Raw genomic sequence first — 15208 nt, 5'->3', positions numbered from 1 at the left:
AGGCCCAAAAAGGTGAAATTTCAAAAAAAGGGGATAATCTTTGAAAGCTAATGGACTAATAAATGAAAATTATTATTAAAATATGTTTTATTAACCCCTCTTGGACGTGAGTTAGGGTTATGCCCTCTTTTAAGGAGTTTGAAAGCATTTTGGGCTCATTCCAGAACTTGATTTTTGTCATTGCTTTGTTGTTCTTCAAAGGCTACCAAACCTGTGGAGAAGGAGACCCAAGAACGGGAGTTTGCAGGTTTCCAGGAAGGCTAAGGACAGGAGTTTGAAGCCATTCCATGTGCATGCTCATGCAGAGTTTGCCTTTGTGCTTAACAGTGCAGAGTTGTGAATTTTCGGGTGTGTTTTTTGTAAAAGTTTGGTGTTTTCGGTTGAGTATTTCATATCAGTTTGGGTTGCTGATGTATATCAGACATTTAGATGTTAGAATAAAGCTGAATATATGTATTTGGTTATGATTATACTTCTGCGATAGATTATTAGTGTTTTTGTGGTGTTTCCGAGCTGTTTTGTGTTAATTTCGGGAGCCCAATGAGCGTAGTTTTTGTCATACATTTGTGATCTGTTGTGTAAATGCTATACAGATCTAGAAATGTCATTTTGTTGGCCATTATGCTGCTGAAATTTTTGTAAGAATGTTCATTTTCAAATTTATTAATAATATGTGAAGTTGTGAAGTTTTTGGCACTATTTCGAACATACCCGATTTGGAGTTTATTGAGAAATTGGTGGATCTTTGTAATATTGGTTGTTTGACTTTGAAAATCTAATTGGAGGCTTGAAATATCATATAAAATCAGGAAAAGGACATTTCAGAAGGGTAATGGCAAGGGGAGATGAACTAGATGAAATATACTCTAGGTTGGACTCTTAGACTGAAGAATTTATCTAAATTTTGCTTGTAGGACATTACTTTGACAAGTTGTGTCATAATGTCTTTGAGGTAAGGCCTAAATATTAGATTTTAAAAAGGCATCTCCAAACACAAATGTAATGGGAATAGGAGGGCCTCTCAAGATAGAAATTAAAGGTCTAGGAATGGAGAAAACATACTTGACACATGTTATGTACTATATTGCAATACCACTCAATCATTCAACTAAAACATGCCTCCTCGTGGTTTTAATCTCCCTAGAATATGTTCTTCCTCTTATGCTTTGCCTATTTAGTGAAATCTAGTTCAATAGGGATTCATCTTTAAAAGAACAGAATAACAATTCGAGCTTGATTTTCTACAATGAAATCCACAACATCAAGATGGTTCTACCTTGTTCTTTGTTTGTTGTGACTCCATTTGATTCCTTTTTCAATTATTGTGCACCACAAGGACTTTTGCATTTGCATTTGTTTTGTCATTCATTTCTCCTCCTAAGACAAGCCCCCCATCCATAGTCACCATATCATTATCAGGCTCCATCTCTTGCCACTTCTTTATTAATCTCGCTTCATATTTAAACCTCGTTTGCAATTGACACTCATTTCCTTTTTTTGCTATGGCTTTTAAAACCAAAACATCTAGCATGACCACATGGGAATGAAACCCAAGAGAGAAAATTTGTAAGGAAAGTGAAAAGAATTCTAATATTTAAATCAAGATTATAATTTATAATTTTTTAATTAAATTCATTGATCTATATTTTATAAGAACAAAATAAAATTAAGCATATGCAGTTATGTGTATATCCTATTTTGTTTTTTTCTCATATTACGAGATCTATCATAGGATGATTTTAGATCTTCGAGCCATGAGATCTATCATTACATTCTAAAGGCAAAAAGAAGAAGATTTACAATAACATGTAGTTAGTTTATACATGCAACGAATTCGTTATGCACGTGTATTTAGGAAGGGGCGAGGATCAATTTGATGAGGAATCACCCATTAAGGGGGGCTCTGAGTCTCTTGATGACTCCAACACGGTTTGAGACCTTTGTGTTTGTATGTCCCTTCTATTGTTTAGCAGAACTTCAGAAACTAGTTTCATACAATACATCCTGCACCATGTATCTCACCATTATGTTGTGAGGGCCTAATACTACATAAACTGAAAGGAAACCTAATGGTGTTTATTGACTGTCACACAGGTTTTTTTAAGAAATCAATATGGCGCTATCATATAGACTGAGCCACTACCATTCGGTATGATTCAGGGAAAAAAGAATATTAAAAATTTGTTTTACTACGCAAGCTCTACATTATGTGTGCAACTGCATAGCTCATACTAAGGGCGTGAAACTACTTGTTGTCAATGCTGTACCATTGGCCACCATCTTTCAGCACTAGTCCAACTGCAGGCCAATGTTGCAACCTTGGTGAAACCTAAAGAAGTATCATCAGTAAAAGGAGGGTTGGGGAGGCAATTACCCCCGATACCGTGTCAATGCACAAGATGGCTTGGATGCAGACTGACGCCAACAACCTGATAATGTTATCATGCTCTCTGAAAATTTGCATGTCCAAACGAAATATGATAAAGGCACCACAAGGTCAAAGAATCTTATACTTTGGGGTTGAAAGTGGATGATTAAACATTTGTTGTAAGCTCAAAGAATCTTACACTTTAGGGTTTGAGAGTGGATGATTAAACATTTGTTGTAAGCTAAAGGGTATGTTTATTTTGATTTTAAGAAAAGAGGGAAGGTGTTAAAAGCACTAGTTCAACGAGAGAAACTCTTTGATATACCAGACTACAAGATCAACATAAGAAAAGTAAAATTATTTGCGGATACAAGAAAATTAAAATTCTTTGTTAATACAAATATATTTGTGAATACAAGATCAACATTTAAAAAGTAAAATTATTTGTGAATATAAGAAAATTCAAATTCAAATTAAAATTCTTTGTTAATACAAATATATTTGTGAATACAAGATCAACATTAAAAAAGTTAAATTATTTGTGAATACAAGAAAATTAAAATTCTTTGTTAAAACAAACATTTAGTAGGTAGCAAGAAAACAAGTGAAAAATATTTGTTAACGCAAGAAAACTTTTTAGGTAGAAATAAAAGCAGTTATTTCAATGGGGCAAGCTCAGGGGGTTGATTGCAATGGGAAAAGTATGTAGAATCTATTGAATATGATCAGAGAAACCTAGTGTATGATCTCATTAAACAACATACACTGTAGGAACTAAAACTAAAATTGGATATAATTTAGAATCCTCAATGTTATAGTATTGTTATCAAATGCAAGAGTCTCGATTATGCTATACTTCTACCCTTGATTGATAATAAAAAGATCATGTAAAATTCTTATTTTGAAATTAGAAAACTCTAAACAACTTTCATATCATGACATCAGTTTTTTAAAATGGTGAAAATCTTAATTTACAAACATTTTATTAGATACCTAAATAAAAAATTCTAACTAATTTAACATTATTCTGACAATATTAATCTTTAGCAACTACAAGCATGTAATAAATTCTCACATTTATTATCACATCATACTCCAAACAAGGACAAGAATACAAAAGATTAAAATCAGGACAAAATACATAATATTTTTAATCAGTTATGATACTTTCAATGTTTCATCAAGATGACAGACTACATCATCCACTACAAATTGATAAATTAGGACACAATTCACTGAAAGATATTCCTAGTGTATCAACTATGATTACAATCAATACACACCTACATAAAAGGGCACAATCACCTACTTATTATAGAACATTTATGATATGAATAAGAATACACTCAAACTTTTTAATGACTCTTTTAGAATCTCTTATGTAGAAACGATACTCTTCCTAAAACTCTTTTTTCCATAACTTCTCCCTCTCATTCAAATGAAATTGTAAGGATATTGGGTACCATCAATAATGAGACATTTTTTAAATTTTAAGTTTAGAAATAAGTCTTTTTTAAGCTAATGAAAAACAACTAATTCTCATAAAAGTGAAAGCTGAAATCAAATTCTTAAAAGTTAAATGATATACATTACATTCTTACAACGGTAAAGTCCTATTAGAACCCATCTCCTCGATAAAACATTGTAAATATAATAAACTTTCAACAAAACTTTAAGATTCAATGAAACTTTGAAGTTAGATGATTTACTTGTAAATATAATAAACTTTCAACAAGACTTTAAGATGCATTACAGTTTTTATTTTTACATGGTGGTAAAGTTTTTATTTTTACATGTTGGTAAAGTCTTGCTATAACCCACCTCCCAGATTAAATACAGTATAATTAGATAAATATATTTCTGCCACTCAAATTTGCTCAACTAATCACCACTGATATTTTTACCATATTTACGCTAGTTTAAGTATGCAAAAGCAACTTTCAGTTCAAAAGAGAAACATGAGGGTATGGATTTCGTGATCAAGAAATGTATCCAAATTGAAAGAATCAAAGTGTCAAGATAAACCTGAGGAGGAACAAAATTGTCTATTAATTAGAGAGTACATTGTCAATTAAAATGAAGACACTGATTAGGGGAAGAGATATAGTAGCCGCTCACACTAACTTTGCATACCTAGAATTCCTAATTCATACGTCGAAATTTGTCAAATTTGTTGGTGTACTTTCATAGGTGACTGAAGAGCTTAAAGCTAAGGTTTAGGTGTTTCCACATTTACATTCTTAAGAGGTCGTGGAGTGCGAAGTAGTCAAAAAGTGTCATTTCAAATCATTTGCCCATTACCAAACAAAAGTAGTACTTTTGGCACAAATGGACCAATCATCAACCAAGAAAGCTAAAAAACAATCAACCATAGGCACATGTGTCTTTTGGCACAAATGGACCAATCAGTAACCAAGAAAGCTAAAAAACAATCAACTATAGATACATGTGTGCTGGGCTAGTAGTACATGTATTATCGACTATTAGTACATATTATATCATTTTTTGAAACTTCTTAGAAGCTACTAGATCTCTTTGCTAGAAAGATTATAAAATTGAATTGTCAGCTGGGCCTACGATCTGGGCCCTCTAAATGCAATTTAAACTTGAAGCGCCAGAACTATGAATAACTACCTAATCTGATAGTTCAGATATTAATGATCTATGTTCTGTTAAGGGTTCAATATTTTTTTTAAGAAATCAATCGAAATATTTTCTCCAATCCAAGTCAGTGTGCGAAATGCTTTACTTTCATTATCGATTTCTATGAATTATAGACATTCTAAGACTTTGACATGTCTGACATGAAATTTAGTTATGAATCTTATGTTACGTACGTTAGAATATTAATCTATATTGGGCGTTCGTCCTGTTTCCATTTGAAGCTTGCGGTAAACTCACCCTGTAGATGGTTTTAGTTTATAAATGATTCAGGGTTCCAGATTGAAAGCTTACTTCTTTCTTACTCTTTTCTCCCTGCCTGCATTTTTTTTTTCATTTTTTAACAATGGAATGCAGGTTTAGGTTATGATTTTCTAGTCTTAGATCTTTTCAATATGAATGTTAAATCAATCTATATTTATACTCTCCACGATTGGTAAAAATAGGCCTTAGAATGGTAAATATCATTCTCTACTGTCCCCCTGCAGGAACAACTATAATGAATATTCTGGATTTTAATCAAAACCCTAATGGAAATTCTGATCCGGAGGAATCTTTCCCTTTCAAGTTGGTGTGTCGAAAAGCACATCAACTAATCCTTCCAGCTATAACACCAAAAAGGTATTCAAAATGGTGTAGCCAAGTATACCCATCTCCATATGCACTGAAGCACTGCGAAGCAACTTGATTCTAATTATAATGACAAGATATTGGAATATATATAATATTTTGAAGTGCTATCTATTTGTAAAAATTTGTGAATTTGATTGTGTAAAGTTTTTCAATATCAATGTTTTGAATCACATTCTATGATCCATCATCAGAATGAAACCAAGTATGAAAGGGCATAAGAAAAAGCAAATGAATTTAGGCAAAGCATAGTCAGTATAAGGCAAGAGTGATGGCAAGAGTGAGCATCGGAGGTAAAATGATTTTAGGCAAAGCATTGTCAGTATAAGGCAAGAGTGAGCATCAGAGGTAAAATATAACAGTCCAATGATTGTATTTGCAATTTAGTACTGTGAAAAAAATTAAGACTGTAATGGATGGTAAAGAAATTTTGGCAAAAGGATTCAAGACGATAGTAGTAACTATATATTTGATCTCTGGCAAGTCCTACTTTTCTCCTGGAATGTCCTAGGATGTGAAATTCAATGTTTGAATGCACAACCATCTTAAAATTAGAAGTTTACTTAACAGCCTGGGTTTACCATCAAATTTAACCCCTGGTCATAGTTATCAATTCTAAAAAGGAAATGGAAAGAGTCGCTCCATTCTGTGAGGCTGCCTTTAAATGTGCAATTAGATAGAAAAATGAATTCCGAGCACTGGAGAAAGAAGACAATTGTGCCATCAACCACTTAAATTGATCAACTTGAAGTAGTCTCATCAATTGCTCGAATTTCTCAACCCTGGACTGGTTAGATGCCAAGCACGGAGCGAAGCAGACAATCGTTGAAGTCGAAGCACTGTCATCAATTGGTTGAAATTATCAACCCTATATAAGAAATTATAAAGAAAAACACTAGAGTCTAGACTATGAGATGATTTCTGATATCATACATGAAATGATCTTTTGAGCTCTGCATCCCAAATAGAGGGAAACACATGCTAACAGGTGCAACTCTAATGAACAATGGCATCTAAACTATGCATGTTATGGAAGAGACGCAATCACGACACCAATATTTTCTGATAGCACATTTTCATGAAATGCCAGAACACCTGTCAGATTTTGGATTATGCCCTTGTATGAAATTATAAAAAAATTCAACTGATTATTCTGTTGCAAAATTCAATCTAGACGTACCATCCATTTGGTGGTGCTAATCCCATTATTAGAAAGATTTTGATTTGGTTTCTACAGATGTTCAAATGGATGTGCTAATAAGACAGGTCAAGAAGCAAAACATTAAGTGGGATCAAAAGGATTGTGTCTTTGATCCCCAAATTGTTCATACAGTTATTTAAAGTAGAAAAAGAGACGGCTGAATAAAGTATCTGAAGCAATTTTAAGATACTTAAAGATGATAAATTTCTCAACAGGAGAGGGCAATGAAATTGTAGAAAATGAATTATGCCCGACCAACAATCTGAATCTGATGCAAAGTTACCCTTATGCATTGAATAGCTTTTCAATGATAACAGCCAGCTCCTGATGGAAGCTTCGGGAACTTGTCATTCAGATTGTTTTTAATCTGATCAATTAATATAACAATAAGAACTTTGGCGAAACTACAGGAAACATATTCCTCTTCATGTTGTCCCAAAGCTGTTATATGACACCAAATATAATTCAGATGACCCCAATCAGTTACACTTCAGAGAAATCTCATCTTTCCATGAGACTTTTCTCTTTCCTGTCATTGTGATGGTAAATACATTTGTGCTATTTCTGAAAGCAGAGATTTTCGGAGCACTAACCAATCCAGTGCGCTCATTGACACATTTTTGCTTGATAAGTTCTTCAGAACTATTAGTCTTTGGTAGCTCTCTAAAAACAGGAGTTTCTGTCATATCAAGAGAATTCTGCAGACGCAAAAATCATATAACGATATATACAACTGATTCTGTAGAGAAAAAGCTCTAACCATACACTAAATGATGGGAAAAAAAGCATTACATTCTTAGGAGAATGACTAGAAAGTTCGGGCATGAATGCTCCAAAAACAGCTTTACTGTGATGGGCTGTCAAGGAATTGCGAGGCATAATCACAGAATTGATTTCTTTTTCTATGAGATTTGAACGACTTCCCTTCAACTTCTTTAGCCTTAGTCTCAAGAATCTGCGTAAGGGAAGAATCGGCAACAGTAAGATAAAGAACACTAGCGCTAGTTAGAGAGTTCGGGACACTAGCCTCGCTAATTTCAGGGTGCAATTGCAATCTACCTGATTCCTACTGAGGAGTCAAGGCTTAAGACGTGCATCCGCATAGAGGGTTGGTTCTAAAAATTGCATCAATGAACAACTCAATTCAAACCTTAACTATTAAGTTTTAACTGACGAGAAAACTCCAAGAATGGATATGATAGTTCTAACCTCACTTCAGCATTTAGAGTCGCCTTGGCCATCTTAGCGGCCTGCAGCCGATCCTCCAGTGCCGCAAATTCCTGTGCAGTTTAACAATATGAAACACGGAGAAAACCCCAGATCTAAAAAAACGAACGGCGCAAATGTTAACAGATGTTTGAGAAGCTCACATCTTGGAGTTGAAGGTAATCCTGCATAAGGCTCGAATGCTTAGCATCCATGACACTGGGTGCCGGCGGCCCCTGCGCCGCTCGCTCCCGTGGCATCTGAAACCCTAGAGAGAGAAAAACCTAAACAATTTTTTTCTGAAACCCTAGTGACAGAAAACCCCGGCGTGACCAAATTTGTTGCTTCTTCCGGCGGTAAGCTCCAAGAGACAGCAGGACATACGCGGGTGGGGCAGGGCGGGAGTAGCTAATGGAATAAACAGACAGGCGGGTGAAGAAAAAAGAGAAAGCTGATGGGAGTAGAGATTCCATTGTGATGCCTGAAGAATTTATGTTGAAAAGAGAGCAAAGAACTCCTCTGTTGCAAATTTAACCTAATCGTGGTTGAGATATGAGATGTGCGGTACGCCCCCACCTTTGCCTGACAGTTTCCTTGCACTTCGTTTTCTCTGGTGGCCCTAACATTATGACGATGTGATTACATTACAATTCTCGTACTCTCCCCTCTCTGAATTACCTTTCTGGATTGCCGCTCTCCACAATGCGGGTAAATTCTCTTTCGTTTTCCAAATCCACATACGCCCAACGTGGCTAGCTTTTACCATTTGTCGCCATCGAACAAAGCACATGCTCATCTTATGGACGAGAGAAGTTGGAGTGAAAATCTCATGATTTGTGCACATGGTTGAAGATTTTAACAGCTACCTAGATAGCTGCCTGTATTGGTCAGAGGCTTTCAACTTTCTTGAGATGCGGTGTTAAATAATTATCTCGACAAAGTTCTGCAAAAACATCAGGGTTCTGGCCCAAGCCTTCATTTAATGAGCTCGTCTGTTCCAGTCTCCCTCCAATGTACAGGAAAAACCCTTTTTTCGCCATTGACTAAAACATGTCGGGCTTTGAATAACAGTGGAAATGTTAATTGCCTGGGTAAACCAGAATGCCCAGATCCGTTTATTCTGTGCACAGCTGATACCTTCATAAACCTTTCCAGTAGCTGGGAATCTTCTCCACATACGCAGAAAGTATAAAGATGGTTCCTTAATAAACAAGAGACCCAATGCATAAAGTTCCTGACGATAATTGGAGAAGGAGGGAAAATAAGGGAAATGGAGGTTTCTAGGTTGAAAGAAATGATACGATGACAAGAGAATGATATGTTATTATAAGGACAAATAAAGGTAGAATGATAGAGAGAGTTGGAAGAAATTTTAAAAATATTAATAATTATATTACTTTAAAAATATATAAATAATAATAGAAATTATATTATATGAATGAATTAGTCATTTCTATTAAGTTGAAATATTTGATTTTAAAAAATAAATTATTGATTACTTAATTCAAACTACCAAAATATCTTGAGGAGGTAGTATTAGTTTTACAATTTACAAAATGGTATAAAAAAATTATAGTAAGATTGTAAAATAGTAGCTAGTAAAATATGGTGTAAACTTTAATAAAAAACATTTTACAAATGACAAAAATAAACATCAATGTAAAACTAAAAATATAATCAAAATATAAAATATAAAATATTTAACTCTATAATTTATTTATTTTTAATGAATAGTCATTTTATATTAATAAATAATATACTAAGAATACAATTCACAAAAAAAGGGTTGAGGGATACAAGATCACCCTGTGAGAGTTCACACGGTTGAGGGTGGAAACATCAAGTATTTATCAAAAAAACATATTAAGCAACCCTCAGGTGGCTAAAGCAGTGCCTGCTAAGGGAGGTGGTTCATCATGACCATGAAATTTGTTAGGAACCTGTGTGTTCCTTCTGTTTATTTTGTTAGAGTAGTGTTGTTGGACGCATATGCTTTGTAAGTCGTCCCGTGAGTATATTTTATTATCCCACATGCATAGGTAGTATTACTTTTCTAGATCGTACTCAGTATATAAGAATAGGTTGAGGCCCTTGATGGGCACGGACGAATTTATTGTATTGAGCTTGCTCAAAGGAGGTTACCCCCTCGAAGTGGCCTGCGATCAGTAGATTCATTCTGAGTTCTGCTATCACTTTGTATTCTGTTATTTCGAGCATTCTCACGATATTGCTATAAGGAGGTTCTTCACATCTGGTATCAGAGCACTCTCTTGGGCTCGCTGGGTGGAAATTACATCAAATTTTTTTCTGTCGTGGCCTTCAGGTTCCTCTCACTTCTAATATCTCTTGTTATTGCAATAACTCTTTTCAGTTGTTCTGTCTGTGAGTGAATTTTTCTAAGTCGACTGTTCTTTTTCTAAGTCGACTGTTCAAAAAAAAAAAAAGAGTAAAAATTTTTCTGTTTTTTAGTCGTAGCTTCCTTGTTTGCTTTCTGTTTCTGCTCATACTTCCACAGAACGTCTGCAATATCATTTCGCATACTTCCTTCCTTGGCGACCCAACCCCAAATTTTACATATCAAAGCCCTAAATCCCTCATTTATCTAATTTTAGGGTTTGCCCTATCTTTTTCACCTCTCATCCAATCGCCACCAAACTGAGCCACAAGATTCAATTCCTCATTTTGCTCCCTTATCCCTCTTGGACTGTTCGCCTCATTTCGCCTCCCTACCCTTGAAACCCTCATTTTTCTTTTTCCCTTGTCCCCAGATAGTCTCCCACCACCCGTCGAACACCCATTTCCTATATGAATTTTACCCAAATCCAAGTTTGCCGTAACTAAAAAAGTTTTTGTTTCTCATCTTCTACCCATTCCAAAAAAAAAAAAAAAAAAAAAAAAAAAAAAACCTTGCTTTATGGTTGTTACGCGTACAGGAGCAAAAATCATGGAAAAGGAAATTGCATCCCTCAAAACCAAACTTCAAGATCTGGATGACAAAATTCTGGGTCTTAACTTTCAGCAGTCAGCCATGAGCCGAAACCATTCAGGAGATACTGGGTCCTCTTCTGGCAATTTCCGTGGACCAAAGCTTGATTTTCCACGCTTCGATGGTTCTGATCCGACTGGATGGATCTATAGGGCAGAGCAGTATTTCAGCTTGCATAATACTTTGGATAACCACAAAGTCCCCCTTGCATCTTTTCATTTGGAACATGAAGCTCTTCAATGGTTCCGTTGGTACATCAAGGCTAATGTAGGCCCAACGTGGAGAGAATTGTGCACCCTCATTTTGGAGCGCTTTGGCCCTAGTTCCTTTGATGATTTCACAGGAGCACTCACTAAACTTCGTCAAACAGGCACTGTAAGAGAATACCAGACAGAGTTTGAAAAATTAGCTAATTACACAGAGGGCTTGTCTGATGAATTCTTCCGTAGTTGTTTTGTCAGTGGTCTAAAGGATGCACTTCGCTCAGAAGTCAAAATGTTTCGACCTACTACAATGATGGAAGCCCTTGGGTTGGCTAAGTTAGCGGAAGACAAGATTAGTGCTCTACAACGCTCCAGATCTAATTTTGTTCCATTCAGAAATACAGGTTCTCACAACCCTCCAGTCATACCAGCTCCCAGAACTACTCCGATCAAGCACTTGTCTAAAACAGAGATGCGAGTCAGGCGAGACAAAGGGATTTGTTATAATTGTGATGAGAAATGGTCTCGGGGCCATAGATGTGTTCAGCAAAAGCTCTATCTCTTGGATGTGGATTCTCCACCGGAACTGGAAGAATATGTAGATGCTCAGGAAACAGTGGATGATGAGGTTGAGCCTCACCAGCCTGAACCTCCTTCACCAGAAGCTCCACCAGAGATATCTGTCCATGCTTTGGCAGGAGTCACTACTCCACAAACCATGCGGGTCCAGGGTTTCTTCAAGAAGATCCCTCTTACTATACTCATTGATTCTGGTAGCACTCATAACTTCATTGATCCACGAATAGCCAAACAAGCTGATTGCTTTATCCATCCCTGCTCTAGCTTTGAAGTCATGATTGCCAATGGGGGCACTTTACCTTGTAAAGGGAAATGTCGCAATGTGCGTCTCTCTATTGGAGATTATAACATGCGCTCTGACATGTTTGCCTTACCCTTAGGTGGTTGTGATGTGGTTTTGGGTGCCCAATGGTTACGCACTCTTGGCCCCATTCTCTGGGATTTTGCTGAACTTTGGATGCAGTTTTCAGCCGAGGGGCACCAACACACTTTGAAAGGCTTACAACCAGGGTCTCTCAGCATCATCAGTTCACACCGTATGGAAAAACTTCTTAAGAAGAATTCACATGGTGTCATCGCTCAGCTCCATTCCATTCAGATGCAGCCATCAGCAGTCTCTAGCACTCCTGCCGATCTCCAACACATTTTGGACAAGTATTCTGGTGTATTTGCTGAACCTGTGGGATTACCTCCTTCTCGTCCAGAGGACCACCGTATTCAGCTCCTTCCTGGCAGTGTTCCGCCCAACATCAGGCCCTACCGCTACCCATTTCATCAGAAGACCAAAATCGAGATACTTGTCCGTGACTTACTGAAGCAAGGTATTATTCGCCCTAGTACCAGTTCCTTTTCTTCTCCAGTTCTGCTTGTTCGCAAAAAAGATGGGTCATGGCGACTCTGCATTGATTTCCGAGCACTTAATCATCTCACTATAAAGGACAAGTTTCCCATTCCAGTTGTTGATGAACTTCTTGATGAACTTCATGGGGCTCATTTTTTCTCCAAGTTAGATCTTCGTTCTGGGTATCATCAAATTCGGGTTAATGAGGAGGATATACCTAAAACTGCCTTCCGCACACATGATGGTCACTATGAATTTTTAGTCATGCCCTTTGGCCTCACGAATGCTCCTTCAACATTTCAGGCAGTGATGAATAACATATTTCGACCATACCTCCGGAAATTCATTCTGGTCTTCTTTGATGATATCCTCATATATAGCAAAACTTGGGCTGAGCATCTCCATCATCTGGAGCTTGTCTTGCAACTTCTCTCTGATCATCAACTCTGTGCAAAACTATCTAAATGTGTGTTTGGCCAGGAGGAAGTGGAGTATCTCGGGCATATTGTTGCACACCATGGAGTGCGGGTGGATCCTACAAAAATAGATGCCATGAAAACTTGGCCGCATCCTAAAACTCTCAAGAGCCTTCGGGGTTTTTTGGGGTTGACTGGCTACTACCGCAAGTTTGTCAAAGATTACGGGAAAATTGCAGCACCATTGACAGCTCTGTTAAAAAAGGATGCCTTCTCCTGGACCCCTGTTGCTGAGACTGCATTTGAACAACTGAAACAGGCTATGTGCAGTACACCTGTTCTCGCGATGCCATATTTTTCCAAACCCTTCACTATTGAGAGTGATGCTTGCGGCAATGGATTGGGTGCTGTTCTCCTGCAAGATGACCATCCTATTGCGTTCACTAGCAAAGCCCTCTCTGGTAAGAATCTAGCCCTCTCTACTTATGAAAAAGAAATGATGGCTATTTTGCATGCTGTACAGAAGTGGCGGCCATACCTCTTAGGGAGTCATTTTTGCATCAGAACCGATCACCAAAGTCTGAAATACTTCCTGGAACAACGGGTATCCTCTCCTACACAACAGAAATGGGTCAGCAAACTCATGGGGTATGATTATGAGATCACCTACAAGAAGGGTAAGGAGAATATTGTGGCAGATGCTCTTTCTCGCACATTTGATAATCAAGCTTCCCTTTCCGCTATTTCTATGCCCATTCCCAATTGGTTAGCGTTTATTCAGCAGGGCTATGAAAGTGACTCTTCTTTATCTCAAATCATTCACCAGCTAGCCAATAATCCTTCTGCTATACCACATTACTCTTGGGATGGTGCTTCTCTTCGATACAAGGGTCGGCTAGTGCTTCCTCAAAACCCAGCTCTACATCAGGCTATTTTTTATGAACTCCATGCTTCTCCTTCAGCAGGGCACTCAGGCTTCCTCAAAACTTATGAGCGAGCAAGGAGAAACTTCTTTTGGAAAGGGATGAAACAGACGATTCAACAGATGGTGGCTGAATGTGATACTTGCCAACGCCACAAGGGTGAAACGACCCTCCTTCCTGGCTTGCTCGAACCATTGCCCATCCCTACACGGATTTGGACTGATATTTCTATGGATTTCATTGAAGGGCTTCCTAAATCCGGTGGCAAGACAGTGATCTTGGTTGTGGTTGATCGTCTCTCGAAATATAGTCATTTTTGTGCCCTCAGCCACCCCTATACTGCCTCCTCTGTTGCACAAATCTTCATGGACCAGATATTTCGTCTTCATGGACTCCCTTCTTCCATTGTCTCTGATCGTGATGCAACTTTTACCAGTCATTTTTGGACTGAACTGTTTCAGAAAACTGGCACCAAACTGAAGATGAGTTCGGGCTATCACCCACAAACTGATGGTCAAACTGAAATTGTCAATAAATGCTTGGAAACTTATCTTCGTTGCTTCACTTCCGAACAGCAACATCAGTGGGCCAAGTGGCTCCCTTTAGCTGAAGGGTGGTACAATACCTCTTACCACACTGCCTCTAAAATGACTCCATATGAAGCAGTCTATGGTCAGGCACCTCCAGTGCTCCTTCCCTACACTCCCAACAGCTCACTAGTCCAGGCAATTGACATAGTTCTCCGCAGCAGGGATCAGATTCTTCGTACCTTACAGGATAATCTTCACATGGCCCGTAATCGGATGAAACAGCAAGCAGATCAACACCGTTCTGAGCGCTCATTTCAAGTTGGGGATATGGTTTTTCTTCATCTACAGCCATACAAACAATCCTCCCTAAAGCTGAAAGGGCGTCATAAGCTGGCCCCAAAATTTTATGGGCCTTATAAGGTTCGGCAGAAGATTGGTTCAGTTGCTTATAAACTGGAACTTCCTCCTTCTTCCCGCATTCATCCAATCTTTCATGTTTCTTGTCTAAAGAAAGTTCTAGGTACCACTGTCAGAGCACAAACTACTCTCCCTGAAATGGATACGGAAGGATCCATTATCCTGGAGCCGGTGGCAATCATTGACCAGCGCACTCGCCAGCTTCGCTCTCGCTCCATCTCTGAGGTCTTGATTCAGTGGCATGGCA

General features: G+C 37.6%; 1 protein-coding gene across 1 annotated transcript; it reads right to left on the bottom strand.

The window, feature by feature from the left end:
- Window positions 1-7018: 7018 nt before the first annotated feature.
- LOC149530988 (uncharacterized) lies at window positions 7019-8528 on the bottom strand. Its single transcript, XM_089807953.1, has 4 exons — window positions 8231-8528; window positions 8070-8140; window positions 7653-7815; window positions 7019-7558 (listed from the first exon to the last, which is right to left on the bottom strand). Exons 1-4 carry the CDS (start codon window positions 8324-8326, stop codon window positions 7340-7342), a joined length of 549 nt encoding a protein of 182 aa, XP_089664079.1. The 5' UTR covers window positions 8327-8528; the 3' UTR covers window positions 7019-7339.
- Window positions 8529-15208: the final 6680 nt, after the last annotated feature.

This window comes from Cupressus sempervirens, chromosome 11 (assembly GCF_028749045.1).
Source record: "Cupressus sempervirens isolate cs-2001-9-10 chromosome 11, ASM2874904v1, whole genome shotgun sequence".
In the NCBI taxonomy this organism is placed as follows: Eukaryota; Viridiplantae; Streptophyta; class Pinopsida; order Cupressales; family Cupressaceae; genus Cupressus; species Cupressus sempervirens.
This window is presented reverse-complemented; position numbering and strand designations above follow the sequence as displayed.